This window comes from Vulpes lagopus, chromosome 12 (assembly GCF_018345385.1).
Source record: "Vulpes lagopus strain Blue_001 chromosome 12, ASM1834538v1, whole genome shotgun sequence".
Classification (NCBI taxonomy): Eukaryota; Metazoa; Chordata; class Mammalia; order Carnivora; family Canidae; genus Vulpes; species Vulpes lagopus.
The window spans coordinates 19,805,290-19,830,085 of record NC_054835.1 but is presented as its reverse complement, the minus strand read 5'-3'; the positions used below and the strand labels follow the sequence as shown (position 1 = coordinate 19,830,085).

At 34.4% G+C, this 24,796-nt stretch overlaps 1 protein-coding gene across 6 annotated transcripts in view; it reads right to left on the bottom strand.

Moving 5' to 3' along the window:
• NF1 (neurofibromin 1) overlaps positions 1-24,796 on the bottom strand; it is a 265,517-nt gene that overhangs the window by 153,014 nt on the left and 87,707 nt on the right. For 5 of the 6 annotated variants that reach the window (XM_041726981.1, XM_041726978.1, XM_041726976.1 and 2 more), the window contains 6 exons: positions 21,747-21,920; positions 21,150-21,272; positions 20,825-20,899; positions 14,888-15,019; positions 7,087-7,221; positions 3,629-3,742 (listed from right to left, as the gene is read on the bottom strand). In XM_041726981.1, coding sequence (XP_041582915.1) covers positions 3,629-3,742; positions 7,087-7,221; positions 14,888-15,019; positions 20,825-20,899; positions 21,150-21,272; positions 21,747-21,920 — 753 coding nt within the window. Of the gene's footprint in view, positions 1-3,628; positions 3,743-7,086; positions 7,222-14,887; positions 15,020-20,811; positions 20,900-21,149; positions 21,273-21,746; positions 21,921-24,796 lie in introns of those variants that run through there. The other variant, XM_041726982.1, reaches the window with a different exon arrangement.

Below are 24,796 nucleotides of genomic sequence, written 5' to 3'. Positions count from 1 at the left end.
CCTGCTTCTGTCAAATACTATCAAATAGCCTCCCAACGAGAATGCAAGAAGTATACCAATTTATAGGTCCAACAGCAATGTACACAAATATAAGCAATGAGTCAAACAATGAATGCTAAAACATTTTTGGTAAAATGAAACATACAGTACAAACAATAAAGCAGCAAATCTTAAGTATATAGCTCAAAGAATTTTTACAAATGTGCATACTCCATGTAACTATTACCCAGATCAACACTGTCAGTGCCTAGAAGCCCTTTTCATATGCCCTTTAATCATTAGTGCTTGACAAAGGTAGCCACTGTTCTGACTTCTACCACCACAGATTACTATTGCCTATTTGTTATTTATATAAAGGGAATCACAGAGTGTGTTCTCTTTTGTGTTTGGCTGTTCTCACTGACCATTATGTTTGTAATACTGATTCATCCACGCTCTGCATTTAGCAGGAATAGCTCATTCTTTTTTCACAGTTGTAATCAATGGAATGAATATAATCAAAATTATTTATCTATTCTATTGTTGATACATTTAAGTTGCTTCCAGTCTTGGAGGGGGAGAGGGGGTTGAGTACTTTTACAAATTATACTATTAATATTTTTTGTATGTGTCTTTTGGTAAACATACATATGCATTTCTATTGGATACATACCTTAAAATAGAACTGCTAGGTCCTATGTTTACTTTGTTGATATTGTGAAACAATTTTTAACAATGGTTGTACTAATTTACATTCCTACTAGTAGAGTATGAATAAAAACATAACATATTCATCTGATATTTCATAAAGCTTTTTATTATGGATTTTTAGCTTAATTACACTGCAGTCACCAAAAAATTCTGAATGATTTCAATCTTTTAGATTTTTGAGACTTACTTCATGCTCAGGATATATTGAACGTTCCATGTGCACTTGAAAAGACAGTATTTATTTATTTATTTTAAATTTTATTTATTTATGATAGTCACACAGAGAGAGAGAGAGAGAGAGAGAGAGAGAGAGGCAGAGACACAGGCAGAGGGAGAAGCAGGCTCCATGCACCGGGAGCCCGACGTGGGATTCAATCCCGGGTGTCCAGGATCGCGCCCTGGGCCAAAGGCAGGCGCCAAACTGCTGCGCCACCCAGGGATCCCCAAAGAAAGTATTTGTTGAGTGCAATGTTCTATATATGTCCTGTTAATCTTGTTCAAATCTTCTATCCTTACTATTTTGGGGGCTTATTTATTCTATTAGGCTTTTGAGAAAAGTATGCTCACATATCCCACTACAACTGCATTTGTCTAGCTCTATTTCATATATATATTTATATATTTTGAAGCTTTGCTTTTAGGTTCATAAAGTTTTATTTTCTGGGTAGATCAGGCACTTTTGTAATAATGAGATGTCCCATTTTGTCACCAGTAATGTGTCCTGCTTTAAACTCGGTATTTGTAGATTACTCCAGCTTTCTTGAGTTTATATATGTATGGCATATTTTCCTGTCCTTGAAATATCAACCACATAGTGTCTTTATATTTAAGCTGTGTCTCTCATAAAGACCACATAGTAAGATTTTTGCATTCTTTAGTATTCACCCAAGAGAAATAAAAGCGTATGTGTAGACACATATACAAATCTGTAATAAATGTTTCTAGAAGTTTTATTTGTAATAGCCAAAAACTAGAAACAACATAAATATCTATCAATAAGTAAAGGGATAAACAAATTTTGCTCTGGCCACAAAATGAAACATTATACAGCAATATACATGCAGCAACATATATGAATTTATGATGAGCACACAGTTAAAGAAGACAAAAAGAGAAGATACTTTATAATACTACTTATATAAAATGCAAGTTAACCTGCAATAACAGCAAGCAAGTCAATGGTTGCCAGGAAAGGATGAGAGCAGACAGGGCAGTAAGAGGAGAGAGGGTGGAAGGAAACACAAAGGAGCAAAAGACAACTTTCAACAATGATGGATATGTTCACCTAACTGGCCATTAACAGGTGAATAAACTGCTTTAATCAGTAAACAGAGTATTTATCAACAATAAAAAAAAAAAAAAAGGAAGTAACACATGTAATATCCGGGATGAATCTCAAACTTGTGAGTGAAAGAGGCCAGACAAAAAGAAATATATAGTAGAAGATTTCAGTCATATGAACTTCCAGAACTGGCAAAATTAATCTACAATAGGAATGAGGTCAGTGGAATCTGGGACACAGAGTGGGGCACAGGACACAGAACTTTCCCAGGGTGACTAGAAATACTATAAATCTTACATGATTTTTTATTTATATGTAAATCATACTTCAGTAAGATGGTTTTAAATTTTATAAAACAATATTTATAAAACCATATAAACTAACATTATAAAACTGTATTTACCAATCATTATTAAAAAAAATTTTTAAGGCAACTATATTCACACCTACTAGGATGGCTATAATCCAAAAGACAATGTAAGTGTTGGCAAGAACAGAGAAACAAAACCCATATACGCTGCTGGTGGGAGTAGAAAAGGATGTAGTCACTTTGGAAAACAGTTTGCTCATTCAAAAAGTTAAACAGAATTACCATACAACCCACCAATTCCACTGGCAGGTATATATACCTAAGAGATATATTCACACAAAAACTTTTATACAAATTTTCATAGCAGCATTACTTATAATAGCCAAAAAGTAAAAACAATACCAAATATCCATCAACAAATGAACAAACAAAATGTCATGTATGCATATACTGGAATATTATTTGGCAATAAAAAACACTGAAGTATTATTACATGCTACAATATGGATGAAGCTTGAAAACATGTTAAATGAAAGAAGCCAGAAACAAAAAGCCACATATTTTATGGTTCTATTTATATGAAATGGCTAGAATAAACCAATTTATAAAGACAGAAAGAAAACAGATTAGTGGTTGCCAGTGGCTGGGGTGATAGAGTAATGGAGAATTCCAGGGTTTCATTTTAGGGTAACAAAAATATTTCAGGACGAGACAGTAATGATGGCTGCACAACCTTGTGAATATAGTGAAAACACTGGACTAAATACTTTAAGAGTAAACTTTATGATATGTAATTAGACCTCAATTTAAAATTCAATATTTTAAAAACTCCAAAAGTCAACTGCAATTAGAAAATTTTAAGGTTTTAGGGCAGCCCTGGTGGCACAGCAGTTTAGTGCCGCCTGCAGCCTGGGGTGTGATCCTGGAGACCCAGGATCAAGTCCCACGTCGGGCTCCCTGCATGGAGCCTGTTTCTCCCTCTCCCTGTGTCTCTGCCTCTCTCTCTTTCTCTCTCTCTCAAATAAATAAATAAAATATTTTTAAAGAAAAAAAAAGAAAATGTTAAGGTTTTGTATGAAGTATATGAATTTGCACAATGTTTCTGCTCGTAAAGTAAAAACCCCTTCTTTCTATCGAGTTCTTAAAACAGCATACAAAAAACAAACATACCATTTTCTAGAAATGCCATCTCTGACAGATGTCCAGAAATGACATCTATCACTCACGGAAACCACAAACAAAAGAAACGTGAAGAATGTACACAAAGAATGTACTTCCAAAAAAAAAAAAAAAAGAAGAAGAAGAATGTACTTCCTTTCCAGAGCCTAGAATTCATCTCTCCTCACCTCCATTGCTTCCTGAGCAATCTCTGGCATATGTGACTGAGGGACCAGCTGGACAAGTCCTGTAATTAACTCCGCTGTACTGCCTTGGGTTTCAGGTCCCTGTTTTCTTGGATTCTGCAAGGAAAAAAAGCAAGTTCAATTTAAAAAAACTATCTATCCAGGAGCTGGAGATAAGAGGATGAAGAATGTCTGCTAATGGGTACACTAGGCTTCTTTTTATGGTGATGAAAATATTCTAGAATTAGATAATGGTGACACTGCACAATCTTGTGAATATACTATAGAGCACTGAATTGTTTACTTTAAAATGGTCAATTTTATGGTATGTGAATCATATCTCAACAAGCTACAATAATTGTGGAATTTTTTTAAAAGTCAATATTGCTTTTGTTAAGGATTTACTTAATTTACATCTATACTTTCTTTATGTGAATAATGTCCAGAGAAAATCCTAATTAAAAGAAAATAAAAGCGGGGATCCCTGGGTGGCGCAGCGGTTTGGCGCCTGCCTTTGGCCCAGGGCGCGATCCTGGAGTCCCGGGATCGAATCCCACGTCAGGCTCCCAGTGCATGGAGCCTGCTTCTCCCTCTGCCTGTGTCTCTGCCTCTCTCTCTCTCTCTCTCTGACTATCATAAATAAAAAAAAAAAAAAAGAAAAAGAAAATAAAAGCTAGGTATTAGCTTTTTAATTTAAAAAATCATATCAATATAAAGAGTAGGTAAATTTTTTTCACCAACACTACACTAGCTAAATAATATACCTCTGGTTTGGAACTGATTGGTTTTGAATTTATTGGGGGTGGGTGGCAGAGGGAGGAGAGAATCTCCAGCAGACTCCCTGCTGAGCGCAGAGCCTGCAACAGGGCTCAATCTCACAACCTGAGCAGAAATCAAGAGTTGGACACTTAACCAAGCCACCCAGATGCTCCTATGTGGTTCACTGAAGTGATACCAATGCAAGTTATGCCCCCATTTTATTTTGCTAACTATGGATTCCTTCTCATTATAATGATAAGGTAAACCCTCATCCTAAGATATTTGTAATTCAAAACTGTTGGCCTACTTTATAAAATTTAGGTTCATTCACGAATAACTCAGTAACATTTACTGAAAGCTGAAGACAGAGCATTAAAAAGATGTGTTTCCTACCCTCTAAGAACATGGAAGTCTGGTGGAAAAGGCCAACATCAATAAAGTAACCGGCCCAACAACTGTGAAACTGCAAATGAGACAAGAACTGCAAAGGTATGTGCTGCTTGGAGAACCTAACTAGAGAAAGGGGGCACAGGCAGAGAGGCTCCCTCAGGCTAGTAGCTAATTGCTCAAAATTAGCCAGAATAGGGAAACAGATCATAAGCAGAAGGAAGAGCAAGAGAAGGTATGAAGGAATGTAGTAGGTAAGATGGAAGGAAAGACAGACCACCGTGACGACAGTAAAAAAGAGAGAAAAAGAAGATGCTAGATGTGGCAGACGTGGCAGTGGGAGTCAGACTGTGCATGCCCCTGTAGGTCTATGCGGAGTTTGGTCTTTATTCCAAGGGCAATTTCAACTAAAAGGTTCTAAGCTGGGTAAGAGGCATGATAAGATTTTCTTGCTAAAGACATCAGCATAAGTTTAACTCCAGTGCAGAGAAATGTTTACAGGGAGGTAGAAGAAGAGTATGAGCTGGGCCATTAGGAGGCCTGACAAAATGAGAGCAGTGGATTACGGCAGAGATGGTAGGAATGGTAGACAATCAAATCATGTTACCTTAAAAATACCATGACTGACATCATTTAGTAGTTATTCCTATATTGCTCCTGCTTACTATGATTTAGAATTCTTCGTGTAAATAAGAATAATTATTTACAATGAGTCACTATTTTAACTTACCTTTGGTTATGCTGAGAAAAGTTGTTTCGCCACTAGAGGGCAGCAAAGAGACTAATTTCAATTAAATGACTTCAGCTGGCTAACTTTCAACCTTGGAAAATACCAAGTTTTGTTTAAATTCTTATTCTTTGATTAATGAAATATTGAACACTGAAGACACCAGTGACTAGTGCATTCTTTACTCTGATGTACAGGCATGCAGAGTGGTATGAATATATTACACAAAATGCATGATGAAATCCCACCGAAAATAATTTATGCTACAAAGATGTGAGGAGACAGGAGATATAATCACTTTCACAGTCTCACTGATAAGGCACTACGGAATTTTCCATGTCAGATTCTAACAATTTATTCTATAGAACTCCCAAATTTGGATGGGCTTCTCAAAGAATTCAAAATATCACAGGCCTTCCTTTGGCATTACTAATCCCTTTAAGATCTGTGTATCTCTCTCTCCCCTTTCTCACTTCTCTGCAGAAAAAATACTCGTGTACACATTTTTTTTTAAATTCAAGGGGTTCACAGAACTCTTGAACATATGGACATCAAGTTATGAACTCCTATATATAGTAATTTGAAAGCACCTTGTCAGCACTTATAAAAACTTTTGCCAAAGCACTAAGAAATTTTTCCAGAAGCTGCTCTCCAGAGTAGGAGAAACTTCAACAAAGGTTACACATGTTATCCTATGACCTTCAAAATACAAAACTGCCATATTTGGGGCATTAATAACATTAATATTAATGTCGATTATATTTTATTAATAGTAATAATAGTTAACATTTGGTGCTAATTATGCATTTATTAAACATTGTTCATTCCTAAAAGCATGACTATACTATCTCAAGCTTCTTAACAATCTCTCTGAGACAGGGACTATTATCATCATTATGAGAAAAGGAAGACAGAGAGTTTAAGTCACCTAAAATCACATCATCAGTCTGTCTCCAGAGCCTATGCTTTCAATTACTTATATAACCAGCACTCATTTACATCTGGTAGTTCCTGACTACTTTGTGTACTACAGTGGTGCCCCAGGAATCAAATACCATCTGAGGCTACAAAAGCAGAGTTATAACATTAGTTAAGTGCTAACCACACCCATCTACCTCCTTCTCCTTCCAATACAGTATTTTCAGGCGAAGCCAGTGATAATAGGTTGATGACAGAAGAAAGGGAAATAAGAAAGCTAAATGGTTTGGCAATTGCAATTGGAGATTTAAAAACCAACTGTGAATATGAGAAAAAACTTGGATTTATGTTCATTTCATTACCTCCATCCCCATTCCAGGACAATGTCTAAATAGAATAAGCCTGGAAAGAAGGCTAAGAAAGATCTCACCAAAATAAGTTATTTAATGATAGGGGAAATTAAGGAGAAAGGTTAAGAAATTTAATTGTAGTAGCATTAAAGAAATGTAACTTCTCTAAGTTTTCTTAAAGATGTCTTAGGTTTCAAGCATGATCAGAAAGGATTAGTGAGTATTCTTTAGCTAATAATCATCTCCAAGGTCTTGGTGTTTCACGTAAGCCAAATTAAGTTATTGTAGTAATTTCAAGGCCTTTCATAAAAAATACTTACACAAAGCAAGAGCTTTGGATCTGCATGAATTAGTTTCACCATGGATAAGAGAAGGTATTTATAGCTTCTTGTCTCCAGGTCTGTAGGTTTTTCTTTAAATTTAAGGCTTGTTACTTTTTCTTTAAATGTAAGACTCTAAAAATAAAAACAAAAATATGTCATCACCTTGTAAAAATCAGACATCAAATTCAAGACAATAGCTATCTAACTTTTAAAAATAAATCCATTAGAAAAATCTTTGGAAAAAAGAGACATTTTATCCCATCATATGTATGGTATGAGTAGAAGCATCCAAAAGTAAGTAAAAGATTAATATTATTAAACTTAAAAAACAAATGGAAACTATTTTTGCAGCATCTATATTATTCTTATATATAATGTGTCATAAAGTTTAAGTGAAAATCTATTAAAAATACTAAACACTTTAGTATCAAGTTGACTCCTATGTAAAAAAACAATTTTCCAAAATGTGGAAAACATTAGGGATAAAATATTTAGTCTATTGTTCTCACAAATATATACACTGAACTATTCATTTAATAAACATTTATCTCACACAAATATACAGATATTTCATAGATTCTACATTAATTGTAATAATTGCATTGTTAATGTTCCACAAGAAATGAAAGACCAACAACCCTTAAGACACCAGACAAATAAGATGCAGTCCCAATTTCAGAGATGTTAAAAACTAAAAATAAGTGTTTCTTAGACTTGATGAAATATGCCATATTGGCAATCACTGTATTTAACAGTTAACTGTAAGTTTTGCTTTTTCCTTCAAGGCGTTCCACCTCTCTCAAGTTAATAGGATGCATGTATTTTGCCTGAAGAATATTAGTAAAACAGAGAAAGAACTCTCTGACAAGCGTGAGTCACAAAAGTCTACGCTACGTAAGTCTGCATGAAGCACAAAAAACGTGCTTCAATTACAGAGACAGTATGGTAGATGCTATGCTGATGCCATAATTACGAATGTTATTCAACAAAAAATCCAACAATTGCATTTTGGACATAAAACCACCTTTTATACTGTTACAAATCATTTCCCGCCCCCTTCCTTTAAAACGACACAAAAAAATCAAGTTCTGACACATACCCCTTTATTTATTAATGTTTTTAGTTTTAGGTGTACAACATGACTTAATATTTATATACATTACACAATGGTCACCACAGTAAGTCCAGTTACCATCTGTCACCATTCAAAATGGTTACAACAGGGGCAGCCCAGGTGGCTCAGCAGTTTAACACTGCCTTCAGCCCAGGACCTGATCCTGGAGACCTGGGATCAAGTCCCACGTCTGGCTCTCTGCATGGAGCCTGCTTGTCCTTCTGCCTGTATCTCTGCCCCTCTCTTTCTCTCATGAATAAATAATAAAATAAGTATTTTTTTTAAGTGGGGGGGATCCCTGGGTGGCTCGGCGGTTTGGTGCCTGCCTTTGGCCCGCGGCACATTCCTGGGGTCCCGGGATCGAGTCCCGCGTCAGGCTCCCGGCATGGAGCCTGCTTCTCCCTCTGCCTGTGTCTCTGCCTCTCTCTCTGTGTGTGTGTCTCTCTCTCTATCATGAATAAATAAAATCTAAAAAAATAATAAAAAAATAAAAAATGGTTACATTATTGATTATATTCCCTATGCTGTACATTACATCCTCATGTCTTAGTTATTTTACAACTGAAAAAAAGTTAAATTAATCTCCTTCACCTATTTCATTGTTCCCATCCATGGCCCTTCCCTTCTGACAACCATCAGTTTGATCTCTGTATCTATCATTCTGTTTCTGTTTTGTTTTTTAGATTCTAAATATAAGTGAAATCATATAGTATTTATCTTTGTCTGACTTAGCATAATACCAAGGTCTACCCATGTTGTTGCAAATGGCAAGATTTCATTCTTTTTTATGGCTGAGTAATATTCCAGTGTGTATGATGGACACTTAGGTTCCCTCCATATCTTGCTATTATAAATAATGTTGCAGTAAACACAGGGGTGCATGTCTTTTCAAATTAGGGATTTTTTTCTTCAGATAAGTATCTAGGAGTAGAGTTGCTGGATTGTATAATATCTCTATTTTTAATTTTTTAAAAAATATCCATACTATTTCCCCTAGCATCTGTACCAATTTACATTCTGACCAACAATGTGCAGGGTTCCTTTATCTCCACATCCTACCAACATCTGTTAATTCTTGACTTTTTTCTAATAATTCTGACTAGTTGAGGTGATTTATCACTGTTTTGATTTGCACTTCCCTGATGTTTAGTGATGTTGAGCATGTGCCTGTTGGGCATCTGTATGGCTTCTTTGGAGAAATTGCAAATAACAGATAACAGGCTATCCAGCATCTGTGTATCCATATTAATAATGTCCAAGTAAATGGGCTGTCTTTCAAAGGTAAAAAGTCGAGATGCATATATATCTATAACACACAGCCACAATTCTCAATGTTTCAGTATAAGATACATTTGTTAGTACACCCTAGAACGCTAAAGGGTTTTTGCCTCAAAGGGAAAACATACACATTAATGCTCAAGAATGTCACTACAGGAAAGAAAGAGCAAAAGTTACAAATACTGCTTGCTTTTATTTTATAATCCCATTGGCAATATCTTACCGAATGTATTTAATAAATTCTGCTTTTGCTGTCTGCTCCCATTAAATTCTATTCTTTTTTCATTCTAAGTCATGGTAACACCTTAGATCAAAGTGATCAACTTTCACTAAACAAATTTATTTAGTAAATTGTAACTAAGCATAACTCCCGGGATCCCTGGGTGGCGCAGCGGTTTGGCGCCTGCCTTTGGCCCAGGGCGCGATCCTGGAGACCTGGGATCGAATCCCACATCGGGCTCCCAGTGCATGGAGCCTGCTTCTCCCTCTGCCTGTGTCTCTGCCTCTCTCTCTCTCACTGTGTGCCTATCATAAATAAATTTTAAAAAAAAGAAAAAAAAAAAAAAAAGCATAACTCCCCTTCCCTGATGCAGCTATTGCACAGGACCACAGATCAGAGAACAATTAACAGAATAATTATCTCTTATTCAATAATCATTTTCAAAAAGCTAGGTTCAATTATGTCATCTCTACATCTCCAGTATCAGCATATAAATTTTCTTCTAGCACTGCTGCCTAATATGTGGTAAAGACTTGAAAGGGTTAAACAGAGTTTTCAATTCAAATACCTTTTAATTAATAACCAATTGGGGGATTATATAAAATCAGGAACAACAAAGCTAAAGAAGAAATGTATTTCTGAACTAGAAATGTAAGAAAAATAATCCATTCATTAATTTACTCATTGACCTTCCATACTGCAAATATTAGTAAGAATCCAGGCTAGTACATGCTCTTTGACAAAGAACAGAAGTGGTCATTCCCAGGAATAATTAATTAATGAAAATATTTAGCTGCTTACTAAAAGCCCAAACCATTTGTTAACTTATTTGAGACTATGACTATAAAGACATGTAAGAGCATTTCTTGAGCCAGGATCTCAAAAACAAAATGTGCAGAGATTACATATATTTGTGAAAATGCATACTTTTGTTATTAATAGACTACCTTAGTTTTAAAACAGTAAATGATTAGTGATTAAAAAATATTTCAAACTTTAAAAAATATCACAAAAATATAAAATGGAGAAGCTATGGCTCAATGTTCATATGGAAAGACTAAAAAATTTAAACGACCAAGTGCTCAATCCAAGATAATAATGCAACTTTAAACTGCATTAGTAGAAACATGGTATGCAGACACAGCAGGTTATGGCATTCTTCAATTACACCACATCTGGAACACTAAAATCATATCTCTTACTATGTCATTCTAATTGGAAAAAAGTGTTAGGTTGAATTCTTTCCAAAAGAGAAGCAAAACAGATAGAGGAGAGTTTTAAAGGCAAATCAAGAAAGGAATTCACTCACTCATTCAACAAATATGTACTAAATGCCTACTACATGTTCTAGGAGCCAGGAATCCAGTGCTAGACAAGCCAAACAGAACTCCTACTTTGATCAAGCTAATGCACTAGTGAAGGAAGACAGCTGAAGAACTGGACAGACACTGAAATGAAAGTCAACCATTCACTAATCATGTGACTGTCATTCATTAAACAGTTATTTGTGCAGATCAAACAGCATACACACATATCCCACAAGCTTTGAAAGAAAGCTGAAATAATAAGACCCCTCCCAATACTAAAATCATATGAAAATAAAACAAAACCTGAGGAGTACAGGGGAACTTTAATGAAGTATCTTCAGTGCTGTCATACAGAAGAATTGAAAGTATTCTATAGAGCTCCAAAAAACAGAGTGATGAATGGGAGTGACAGAGAGTCGAGTCCATCTTGGTTAAAGAAAAACCTTCAAATTGCGCTTTCTGACAAGAAATATATCTACCTCCAAATTCAGGGTGGTTTATAAAGCTTTCTTACAGATTGAACTTCTTTGACTGCTACTTCTGTAACAGGACAAAGGCTCAGGTTTATCAGAGACACGAATCAACTGAGGCAATACAAATGAGGATGACCCACTGAACATGTAATGCATGTAATACAGTGGTTCTCAATTGGAGGCAGTTGTCTCCCAGGGGATAACTGGAAATGTCTGGAGACATTTTTGGACTGGCAGGGCAGGTACTCCTGGCATGTAGTTGCTAGAGGCTAGAAATGCTGCAAAATATCCTACAATACATAGGATAGTCCCCTACAACATTCCAAAATGTCAATAGTGCCAAGGTTGAGATACCCTGTCACTTATTTATTAAATCATTTATTATCAATTTCCTGTGTTTCCAGACTTGATGGCCACCTGTAGTGAGCTCTTTATTAGAAGTTTTCAAGCAAAATCTACAAGACTGGCATCTCTGTGAGGGAAAGTGCCTTGTCTGTTTAGTTCATCATGCTTCCCTGGTGTTAACCAGGGAACTTACCAACAATGGTAAGTACAACACAAAATTAGTAAATGAAATAAAGCTATTAGTAAACCTATAATCCTATGCCTGGCAGCTTGTGGGAGAGCTCAATATTTCCACGTATGTTGTCTGACTATTCACTCACCGGGTTTAAGAGGGGTAAGATTCACCTAAGAAGCATCTAAATTGTAAAATTTTATTATTCTAAAAAGTTATTTCATATTAAATATGTTAATTATTTTTCCTGCTAAGAGGATCAGCCAGAAAGCTCTCTTTTAGCCACTATGTACAATATATATATACATACATATATGGGTACATATACACACAATTTCATACATATATACATAAATATAAACATCTTAAAAACAATTCTGCCAATCAAATATATACTGATACACTCAGAGAATAATAGGAAATAAAAGCCAAATTCTTATCATAGGTGTCCTTGGACCAAAAAACGTCTAGTTACAGCTTTTATTAAATAACTTTCATTAATATAGTATGTTCCTTCTACAATCAGCTAATAAGTAGAGCTAAGAAGTAAAATAACTTCTAAATTTGGGAACATTTTCAGACTACCAATCAAATTTTGTCTTTATTCAAAAGAATAATTTAGTTTCATTTTTTTTCCAGTCTTCATGCACATAAGATTAAATTGCAGATGGCTGGTAAACTGGATATTAAAATTACAGTGGAAGTAAATATTAACTTTCTACCAATTTCTTTTCTTTTTTTTAATTCAGGAGAAACACAGAGAGAGAGGCAAAAACACAGGCAGAGGGAGAAGCAGGCTCCATGCAGGGAGCCCGATGTGGGACTCAATCCCGGGACTCCAGGACCACGACCTGAGCCAAACGCAGGAGCTCAACTGCTGAACCACCCAGGCTTCCCAGACTTTCTACCAATTTCTATTGTTGGAAGTCATTAGTCTTCTACCAGAAGAAGTAGAAAACTTAAAAAGTCAAAGTTCTAACTTCCTAGAAGATATTTAGAATGAATATTTTTTAAACAATTTATTTTAAGGTATTTTCCAAAACAACTTTTTAAATGATGTCTAATTAAATGACATTTAAGTAAATTACTTATGTTTACCTCCAATTAACTTAGATTGGAATTTTTGATTTTTAAAAAAATTAAGTTATGTGTTATCACAAAAAGTCAACTAAAAAATAACTGTATTTTATTTATTTTATTGAATAAAACATAACTGCCATGCTCTTTGGCTATAATTTTTTAGACTAGAGAATCCCAAAATATATGGTATAGCAAACTTCTCTATTTGAACGTCAGAGATAAAAAATCATCAGAAACAATTACTGATGACTGGCTAAGAGTGAACTACAACTTTATTAAACCAAAATATTTTACTAAGGGAACTTGGGAAAAAAGAAGCATGCCAGGGAGGAAGCTGTTTAAATTATAAGTGTGAAGTGGATAATTCACTAGATAAAACCAATAGGTAAAAACATGCTGGATCCCTGGGTGGCTCAGTGGTTTGGCACCTGCCTTCAGCCCAGGGTATGATCCTGGAGTCCCGGGATCGAGTCCCACATCGGGCTCCCTGCATGGAGCCTACTTCTCCCTCTGCCTGTGTCTCTGACTCTCTTTCTGTGTCTCTCATGAATAAATAAATAAAATCTTTAAAAAAAAAAAAGCTACATTTTCATTTGAAATGACATGATGTGACTATAACTAACTATACAGAGCAAAGTCAAAGAAACTAAGGACTTTTCTGATGTAGTTACAGTGGGTCATACAGCTACAGAAACCCTTGCGAAACAGTGACTGGTTGGCATCTGACCATGTGAGCAACAGCAGCCAATAAGAACAGAAAATAAGCAGAAGACAAAGCACCACCAATCAATGTCAAGAGTTGCCATGTGTAATACTCTTGCTATACACAAATACCAAGAAATGACTTCTACAATCCTATAATCCTCTATTTTTTTAAAGATTCTATTTATTCATGAGAGACATATATATATAAATCATATGAAAATAAAATGAAACATATATATGTCTCTCATGAATAAATAAATAAAATCTTTAACATATATATAGAGAGAGATGGGGGTGGTGGGCAGAGACACAGGCAGAGGGAGAAGCAGGCTCCATACAGGGAGCCTGACGTGGGACTCGATCCCAAGTCTCTAGGATCACACCTTGGGCTGAAGGCGGCGCTAAACCGCTGAGCCGCCTGGGCTGCCCTATAATCCTCTGTTTAAATTGGTTCCATGAGTTTTAAAATTCCACAAGAAGATTAATCTATTAGAATACCTAATTTAAAAACACTCCTTTTACTAAGTTTAAACACAAACTTCAATACAAAGTGCTTATCTTTTTTAAACACGCAAAGCATATTTGCTGAAACATGAAATATTTTTATTTTAAATAAAAATGTTTAATTTTATTTCTAATTTCCTATGCAGGGAATATTCAGTATCCAAAAGGCAAAACTGTGTATTAGTAGAAACATTCATTTTAATCTAGGAGTCAAGCCACCCTTACTCATCCCCAAAGATGAGGATCAAACCAAAATATTTTGATTCCTAAGGAAAAGCTACAGGAAAAAGAAAGTTAAGAAAAGAAAAGAAAAGAAAAGAAAAGAAAAGAAAAGAAAAGAAAAGAAAAGGAAAGAAAGAAAAAGAAGATTTTAACAGCATTTTGTAAGAATATTTCTCTAAGAAAAATAAGTTCAATTAACTGAAATAGTGAAAAACAGATAACTAGCATTGCAACAATACTGCAATATACAACATACCACAGTTATAGAAAAGAAGGGACTCATTTGATTTTCTAAAATAATCAAAAAAGTAGGAATAGGATAGAGATACTGAAAATGCAATAGGAAGAAGGTAGGATTCAAATTATGATTAATCTTACCGGTGCCATTCGTATTGCTGGGTGTGCTCCACAACCCTGCACTGCTTTATGAAGTGTTTCACCAAACATGTTTCGAAGCTCAACTGAGTGACAATATACAGCATCAATCTTAGGCCACCAATCCAATGCAGACTGGAGAAAAACAGAGACCATAAGAGAGGAAAAGTAAAAATTTGCATGAGTTCTACGCTCTGGTTAACACTGTAGCCTTATGTTTTATCCTTCTGTGAATAACTTTCTAAGACCATGCAAACACACACCATGATTTCCAAAGTCTTCAAATAATATCTTTAATTCAAACATTAACCCATACATTTATTTTAAAATAATGATGAGACAAATTGCTTCATGTGCACAAGAATATAAGACTGATTTTCTAACAGATAAGTTAATGAATCTGAAAAACAGTCTTTAGAGAGCTAATTCTGTAGCCAATCTTTTTCCTTTTTTAACTTTAATATTTTACACATTTCAGAAACATTTGTATATAGTATATATTTTCCCACGTAAGAATGCTAATTATCAAAGCTTTAAAAAAGATTAGTGGTTCAACACAATGTTGAAGGAATATGTGGCAAAACCATCACTTATATGCCTACAAACAACAATGGTAAGTACAACACAAAATTAGTAAATGAAATAAAGCTATTAGTAAACCTATAATCTTAAATTGATATGCAATGATGGTACAATACACAAAAAGACTAATGATCATCACAAAGACAAACTGATCATACCTAATTAGTGTATAAAGGTAATTTTTTTATGTAAATATTTATCTATTTCAGTTTCACCTGTTTGGGTTTGGTTCTAGTTTCTAATGCCTATTTTATTTGAAGAGTATCTAATTTAACTTTAAAATTCATTACTTTGTTATGAAAATCACTAAAGTTATAAAGCCCATCTATCAGTTACTACAAAAATGGATGAATTTTCATTCCATATGGAGATTATGCACAGCATGGGGCAACTTCAAACATAGGCTTCCAGCTTATGACACTCCCGCTACATAGGAAGTACCTGGAAGAATGATGCAACTAGCACAAGAAGAGGACATAAGGATGTCACACCCTATTTCTAGGTTCCTTCTCATCCAAAATGAAGTTATTTCTCAACTTCAACTTCTAATTTCTTCATCCATAATTCTAGAATACTTTAGGTTATATTACCTTAAAATTAGATTACAAACTCTAGGTACTGGATAGTAAATTATATGATTAACTTACAACACACAATTTGAATCCTGAACTCTATTTATAGGATGGGACCCCAAAGCTGTGAGGGAAGAAATAAATTCTCTTTGAATAGTAAGGTTGTTTCTGCTATTCCCCCAACTCTTACTTTATTTAAGCTAATTCCTAACAAATGATCAAGTTTCAGTTTGGCTATAAAATGGACTCTTTCAACCTTTGGTCAGTTTAGTCATTTGACTTGCCCAAGCAATCAACACAACTTGATTACCATATATTTACTAATTTATACAGCTTGTGTTAATCAGCTTAAAGCCCAAAGGCTTCATGATCACAAAATGCATTGAGACAATTGTCCTACTCATTCTCCTGATCCATAGTATCTTGTCAGAAACTAGTAACGAAAGAGATATGCATCCATATAACATCCTATCCAAACTATTATGCTGTATCGATAGTTGCTGAAATTGTAACATGACACCAGATGCATCTGTTAAAATAATATGATTTTAACTTAAGATTTAGTGATTTTCATAACTGCCATTTTTTATAATATAAAAATTTATTCATTTTAACATAAAAGTTAAAGATATACTTTCAAATAAAATGTGCGTTAAAAACTAGGCATCATGTAGTTGGCAAAAATTATAGTGTTTTAAGCAGTTACTAAATGTGTCCCTTCTGAAACTAGTCAACTAAAGTAGACATTTCTTTTTTTTCCTCCTTGAAAACACTAGGTTTACTGCCAAACAAATGCAATACTTTTGCAAGTACATAGTATGAGCAAACTATGGCAATTCTTCAAGAGATAGTTAAGTAAATTTTCAAGTGCCTTGGAGAGAACTTTTCCAACCTCTCAGTAAGAAGAGACCATTATCATTTTCAGTATGTGAGTTATCCATAAGGAAACTACAACAAACTGCCATAAGGAAAAAAAAATAGAATACTAAATACTATACAGCTACAGCATGTTCTGCTGATCGCTAAGATATCTGGGTCACATGTGTGTATTACTATTTCTTTAATTTCCCAATTATAACAACGTATCTAATTTAACCTAAAGGAAGCCAATAAAGATTAAGTACATAACATAGATCTTATAACTTTAATTCATCTCTTACAGCATGTTGTGATAAAAAAAGTTACAAATACTAGGGGTAGCATTTTTGAAGCTGACAGTCTACAGTATAGTAATATTCAAGAAGTGAATAGATTTTCAGGTTCCTTAGGAAGAAACAGAATATTTTAGATCTAAACATTGTACTTATGAATTGAGTATGAATGTTTTCCAGAAAGAAAACTGCAAAGTATTATCAATTTTACATAACCCCTCAAAAACATATCAGTAAAATTTGTATCTTATATGACAATGTGACAGTAAGAAACAAAATCTGTGAATTTGGCTGAAGAATCATGGAAGAAAAGAACTTATGAGGTGTGTATTGAACCAAGAATCAATGAATAAATTTAAGATTAGGAGTCCAAATATCTAAGAAAAACTTCATGTGATTTCAAGACAAAAGTATTTCTATAACCGTCTTCAGTGAGACTTTTTAATGGTCAATTCCATAAATCTGCATAATTACTTTATATATATTCCTTTTCAGTCAGAAAGTACTTCAGATTCAATATCTATTAGCCTCAACCACAGGAAGAAAAAAGCCAATCATAACAAGAAATAATTTGTCAAACATTCTACAGTATGATAAAGTATCATTACCTAAAGTATACCTTTAAAAGACACTTTATAGACTCAAATTTATGCTTTTTTGTCAAACTATTCATTGAAGGTTACTGATGCTAAGTATTTTAAAAATTAGCCAATATAGGTTTCTCTTTATAAAAATAGACTTCATATTGACGTGACCTCTGATACAGACACACTCCACCTTCACACATGCAGTACTCATCAGAGTACAGAAGGATGCACAACCACTTCACCATATACACTGAGGCATGCATGAAGTACCACTCCAGGCATGCTTTAAACCCACAAAGGAGCAGCTCAGCCACTTACAGCAGTGCCAAGTCCATGCTTGAAAGTGCTCTATATATTCAATTGTAGACAAAAATATTTCACAATTAAAGTAACTAGCCACAAAGTATTAAAAAATCATATACTTGGGTTTATTAAATACACTTTTTTAAGCATTTATGTAGAACCATCCACTCTAACAAATGGAATGTTTTTAGTATTGTAAGTCAAAGAAGAAACATAATAATATTTTAATTCTGAATTACAGATAAACCTGAGAAGCAAAATCACCTCTTTTTTTTTTTTTTTCTTAAAACAGCCTTGAAAGTAAACATTGAGAATACAATGTCTTGGGGTTCACTACCCTGGCAAAAATTAAAACTTTTTAAGTTTTTAATACAAACATACCTTATCTGTAATCAGATTCATTAAGCTTCCTCTTTCAAGAAAATAACATGAAAAGTTATTTATACCTATTATTTAACCCACTGTTACTCAACTGTGGAACATATCATTCCCTCAAGGCATTTTAGTTGTTCAGTATATCTGCGGTTTGGAGGAGGAAAGTGGCCCAAATGGCATTTAATGAAATGAGGATCAGGGATACTAGGTGTCTAGCAACGCACAAGGTTGTCCTGTACAACAAAGAACTGCCCTGCCCAAAATGCTACTATCATCTCACTGAGAAACTAAACATGTCACTAAATAGATTTAGAATTATTTTTCTCCTGCAGGAATGGATAACGAAAATGAAATAAAAAAAGAGAAAACAGAGGCGCCTGGGTGGCTCAGTCAGTTAAGCATCTGACTCTTGATTTCAGCTCAGGTCATGATCTCAGTGTTTTGAGACTGAGCCCCATGTTGGGCTACATTGGACATGGAGCCTGCTTAAGGTTCTCTCTCTCCCTCTCCTTCTGCCCTGCTCCCTCTCTAAAAAAGGAGAAAGAGAGGAGAAGGAGAAGGAGAAGGAGAAGGAGAAGGAGAAGGAGAAGGAGAAGGAGAAGGAGAAGGAGAAGGAGAAGCAGAAAGAAAAGAAAGAAAAGAAAAGAAAAGAAAAGAAAAGAAAAGAAAAGAAAAGAAAAGAAAGAAAAAAAAGAAAAGAAAAGAAAAGAGAAAAGAAAAGAAAGAAAAAAAAGAAAAGAAAAGAAAAGAAAAGAAAAGAAAAGAAGTAGAATTTGGTTTAATTCAATACATCCAAGGCAAATGAATATGGGGAGGAATTTTTAACTCATCAGAAGGTATACTCTTAAAATCGAATTTGATTATAAAGAGGACAAATATGCTGAGTGAAGTAAGTCAATCGGAGAAGGACAAACAGTGTATGTTCTCATTCATTTGGGGAATATAAATAATAGTGAAAGGGAATATAAGGGAAGGGAGAAGAAATGTGTGGGAAATATCAGAAAGGGAAACAGAACATAAAGACTCCTAACTCTGGGAAATGAACTAGGGGTGGTGGAAGGGGAGGAGGGCGGGGGGTGGGGGTGAGTGGGTGACGGGCACTGAGGGGGACACTTGACGGGATGAGCACTGGGTGTTATTCTGTATGTTGGTAAATTGAACACCAATAAAAAATTAATTTATTAAATAAATAAATAAATAAATAAATAAATAAAAAGAGAGGACAAATATACCTAATTAATGATTAAAGCCCTTTTTAAGGGAGAAAACGTTGACCAATTTACACATAAATGGATAAAAGTAGAGCTAGAGAACCTTCAAAATATTACTGTTCCTAACCAGAAGAACAGAATTTGGTAGAATTTTAAGATTAGGAGTCCAAATATCTAAGAAAAGCTTCATGTGATTCAAGACAAAGTATTTCCATAAATGTCTCAAAGTATTTCCATAAATGTCTTCAGTGAGACTCTGTAATGGTCAAAGAGTTAAAAATTCATGGTCCAAATCTGATAGTTTCATTATCATTCTACTTAATGTACTCTCATCAGAGTCAAAGGTTTCACAAGTATCCTTTAATGAGCTTAATTTTGTCTGATATGCTTTTGTATCACATCAACACCTTTATTTAAGTGTGTTAATATTTCATTTATTTAAGAAAGACTACTAAAAGGTACAATCAAACATGATCTCACCATTTTTTAAATGTACCATTCTGGCCTACAACATAAACAGTTACTACTTTTAACTTAAAATGGTAAGGTGACAAGTCAGAAAATATCAAATGCAAGGAAAAAGCTAGGAGTATTAAAATAGTATGTAGTATGTAAAGAGTTTGGGGATGAAAATGTTCAATCATAGTCTCAGTGGCACTGTTCTCAAGAGCTTTGGATACAAATAAAATATTTTAAGTTTAATCTTTCCAAAGGCTCCTATTAACTTTACCTTTCTCAATAAAGGCCCTCAGGTCAAACTGAATATGAAAAATACAATCGCAGGACGCCTGGGTAGCTCAGCGGTTGAGAGTCTGCCTTTGGCTCAGGGCGTGATCCCAGAGTCTTGGGATTGAGTCCCACATCGGGCTTCCTGCATGGAACCTGCTTCTCCCTCTGCCTATGTCTCTGCCTCTCTCTCTCTCTCTCTCTCTCACACACACACACACACATGAATAAATAAATAAAATCTTAAAAAAAGAAAGAAAAATACAATCATTTATCAGTTACTAGATATCACCTGTGAGAAATCTTTCTATACCATACATCTAAGTTCGAAATCTTTTACAAACCAAGAATGTTTTTCTTAAAAAGAAATACAAGAGGAAAGAAAGGAAGGAAAAAAAATTTTAAGTAATTTAGCAATACCTTTTGGACTTACATTGGTGATGATTCGATGGAGTGAATTTACCAGCACATAGTGAAATGTAGAAGGGGAATTCTGAGCCAGGCAGATCTACAGGGAATAAGAAAAAAATTGTGTATTATTTCTATGAGAAAAATATTCAACACAAATGAAGATAAAAGAAACAGAAAGGAAAAGTTTTTAAAAAACAGAATAAATCCTTAAGGTCTTAAAATTAACATCAATACGTAATATTGAAAAATACCAATTCATCTTTCTAGTCTGTTCATATTTATAAAGTAAGGATCAACAGCATAAGTTGTAATAGTAAACACAACTGGATATAAACCAATACTCTCACCTTAAAGTGTTGGTTATTGTGAGGGCTTATTCGAAAGCAAGAAACAAGGCAGTCAATCATTAGATCCACATCTGCAGGCTGACTGCCTCTTGAGAATGGTTTACTTGGATTAAAGAGTAGGTTCTATGAAAATCCCAAAAGAAAACAAAAGCCTTTAAACAATCATGCAGTACTTCTTTTTACTAGTATTTAATAATACCAACACAGCATCCACATACACGGAAATAACATTTAATTGCCAGAAGAAGCACAAAGCACTAACAAAGTGGTTCATCAGTCTGATAAAATTCTAAACTATACCAGAAATGGTTCCTTTCAGGCCCTATTTCTACATTATTTTAAAACCAAGTCTGAATATTTATAATTTAACAAAATGAGTTAATTCTGTGTTTTCATCATACTGTAAAAACCAATTTAGTCTGAGTGACACAGAAATAACAAAAGCAGGTCTTATGAACTTACCATCCAAGAAGATTCAGAACTTCAATGTTAGCAATGATCTTTGACAATGATCTAGCATAATAATACTTATACTAGAAGTTTATTTTTCCTTTAGTTTTCTTAAAATTTGTAGTTAAGAGATAACAACTGCATTACCTTAAGATCAACCACCATGGACTGAACCAGTAGGAAAATGACAGAGTTATCTTCCCAGTTGATATAAGTACTTGCTTTACAGAGTTTGACACAGGCAATTGCAGCACTTTCTGTCAGCTGCCTGCTTCCTCCGTGGCCGGCGAGTGCTTTTCGTAGACTGTCCAGAAACAATTTCTATAGAATTCAAATATAGAAAAACAACAATATGCGCAGTTTCTAACATTTCAGATTTGTGTAATAAAATAGCAAATTATCAGCCTCTAAAAATTATATTTTAAAACTACATGGGCAGCCCGGGTGGCTCAGCAGTTTAGCGCCCAGGGCCTGATCCTGGAGACCTGGTATCGAGTCCCACGTCGGGCTCCCTGCATGGGGCCTGCTTCTCCCTCTGCCTGTGTCTCTGCCTCTCTCTCTCTCTCTCGCTGTGTCTCTCATTAATAAAGAAATAAAATCTTTAAAAAAAAAATAATGTTGTCATCATTTACATGTTTCTCAAATAAAAAAAAAAACAGAATCTGTTCTTCACTGTGTTTGTTGAATTATTAAAGGAACTTAAGAGACCGTCCCTCCCAAACAAAGTAGTTAACTTCTCAACCCTGAATTCAGCTGATCATATTCTCTTTCTAAATATTTCTAAATATTATACTGTCTTGGTTGTGGTCTATGCCAAACCATTGATTCTCTTCTAAAATTCCACGCATATTCAACCTTCAGCCTTCTAACTAGATATACCTAAGGTTGTTCTATTGCTCTAAATTCTGTTCCTGAGAAAAAGTTATCCATTCTTATGATCTCAAGCCCTAATTGCAGCTCACTAACAAATTTCCCCCTCTGCTTTTCACCTAAATGAAAATCTTACAACTCTACTTACATGTATTCTCAAATATAACATGTCAAAAGCTAAACTGATCAATCAGCAGCAGAATATACATTTTTCTCCAGTATACATAAATACCCAGGATAGATCATATGTTAGGCTACAAAACAGGTCTTAATAAATTTATAAGAGATTGAAATCACAGGAAATAATTTCCTAATCACAATGAAACTAGAAATCAACGACAGAAGGAAAACTGGAAAGTTCACAGATACGTGAAAATTAAACACCAATGGCCAAAGGAAAAAAAAATCACAAAGAAAATTAGAAAATATCTTGAAGTAAATCAAAGGGAAAACAACACCAAAAACAGGACACAGTGGAAGCAGTGCTAAGAGGAAAACTTGTAGCTGGAAATGCTCACATTAAAAAGAAGAAAGCTCTCAATTCAATAACCTAACTGTATACCTTACGGAACTAGAAAAAGAAGAGCAAACTAAATCCAAAGCTAGCAAAAGGAAGGAAATTAAAGGATTACAGTAAAGACAGAGAATAGAAAACAACAGGAAAAAAATCAAAATCAAAATCTGGCTCTTGAATGGGTCAAGAAATTTGAAAGACCTTTTGCTAGATGAAGAAAAAAAAGATCCAAATTACCAAAAAACAGAATTGAAAATGAGAATATTACTGTATTTAAAGAAATGAAAAAGACTAAAAAACAAATGAAAAATTATATGCCAACAATGGATAATTCAGACAAAATGGGCAAGTTCCTAGAACATACAATCTACCAAAACTGAGTAAGAAATAAAAAATCTGAATTAAGCTAGATTTAGTAAGGAGATTAAACCAGTAATCAAAAACCTCTCAACAAAGAAAACCCCAGGTTTCACTGGTGAATTCTATCACACATTTAAAGAAGAATTAATACCAACCCTTCTCAAATACTTCCAAAAATTTAGAGGAGAGGGAACAAACACTTCTGAACTTTCCATTAAGGGCAACATTATCTTAATACAAAAGCCGAACAAAAACACTACAAGGAAACTACAGACCAGTATCCCTAAAAATATTTATGAAAAATCCTCAAGAATTAGCAAACCAAATTCAGCAGTATATTAAAAGGATTATACAACATGACCATGTGGGCTTTATTTGTAGAGTAGAAAAAAGGTTCCAACAACAAAAATCAATCAATATGATATACCATGTTAGTAGAATGAGGAAAAAAAAAAAAAAAACCCTCACATAATCCTTGCAACCGCTGCAGAAAAAAACATTTGACAAAATTCAACACCCTCTCATGATAACAGCACTGGATAAGATAGGAATAGAAGAAAATTTCCTCAACATGGTAACAGCCATATATAAAAAGAGGACAGCTAACACCACACAATAGTGAAAGACCAAAAGCTTTCCTCCTAACAAGAGGAACAAGATAAGGATGCCTAGTTTTGCTGCTTCTTTTCAACATTATTAGGGGAAGTCCTAGACAAAACATTTAAGAAAAGAAAAAGAAAAAAAAAGTAACAAGTCATTTAAATTGGAAGGGAAGAAGTAAAATGGCCTCTGTTCTTAGATGACAGAATCTTATTTGTAGAACATACACATGCACCTATTAGAGGTAATAAATTCAGCAAAGATCTAGGATACAAAATCAACATAAAAATCAGTCACATTTCTAGACACTAGCAATGAACCACTTGAAGAGGAAAACAATTCTACTTATGAGAGCATTAAAAAGAATAAAATACTTGGGAGTTAACCAAGATGGTGAAAGCTTACACAGTGAAACTACAAAACAGTGTTACAAGAAATTAAAGACACAAATAAATGGAAATACATCCCATGTTCACTGACTGGGAGACCTAACATTGTTAAAATGTCCGTAATGTCCAAAACAATCTACAGATTCAATGCAATCCCTATCAAAACCCCAAAAGCATTTTTTTGTAGAAATAGAAAAACCCATCCGAAAATTCATATGGTATTTCAAGGAATAAGAAATAGCCAAAGCAATCCTGAGAAAGAACAAAGTTGGAAGACTCCTATTTCCTGATTTCAAAACTTACTATAAAGCTACAGGAATCAAAACACTGTGGTACTGGTATCAGAACAGAGCTATAAGCAGTGAAACAGAATAGGAAGTCCAGAAAGAAATCCTCACATATAGGATCAAATTATTTTCAACTAATGTGCTAACACCATTCAATGGAGAAAGGACAGTTTTTTG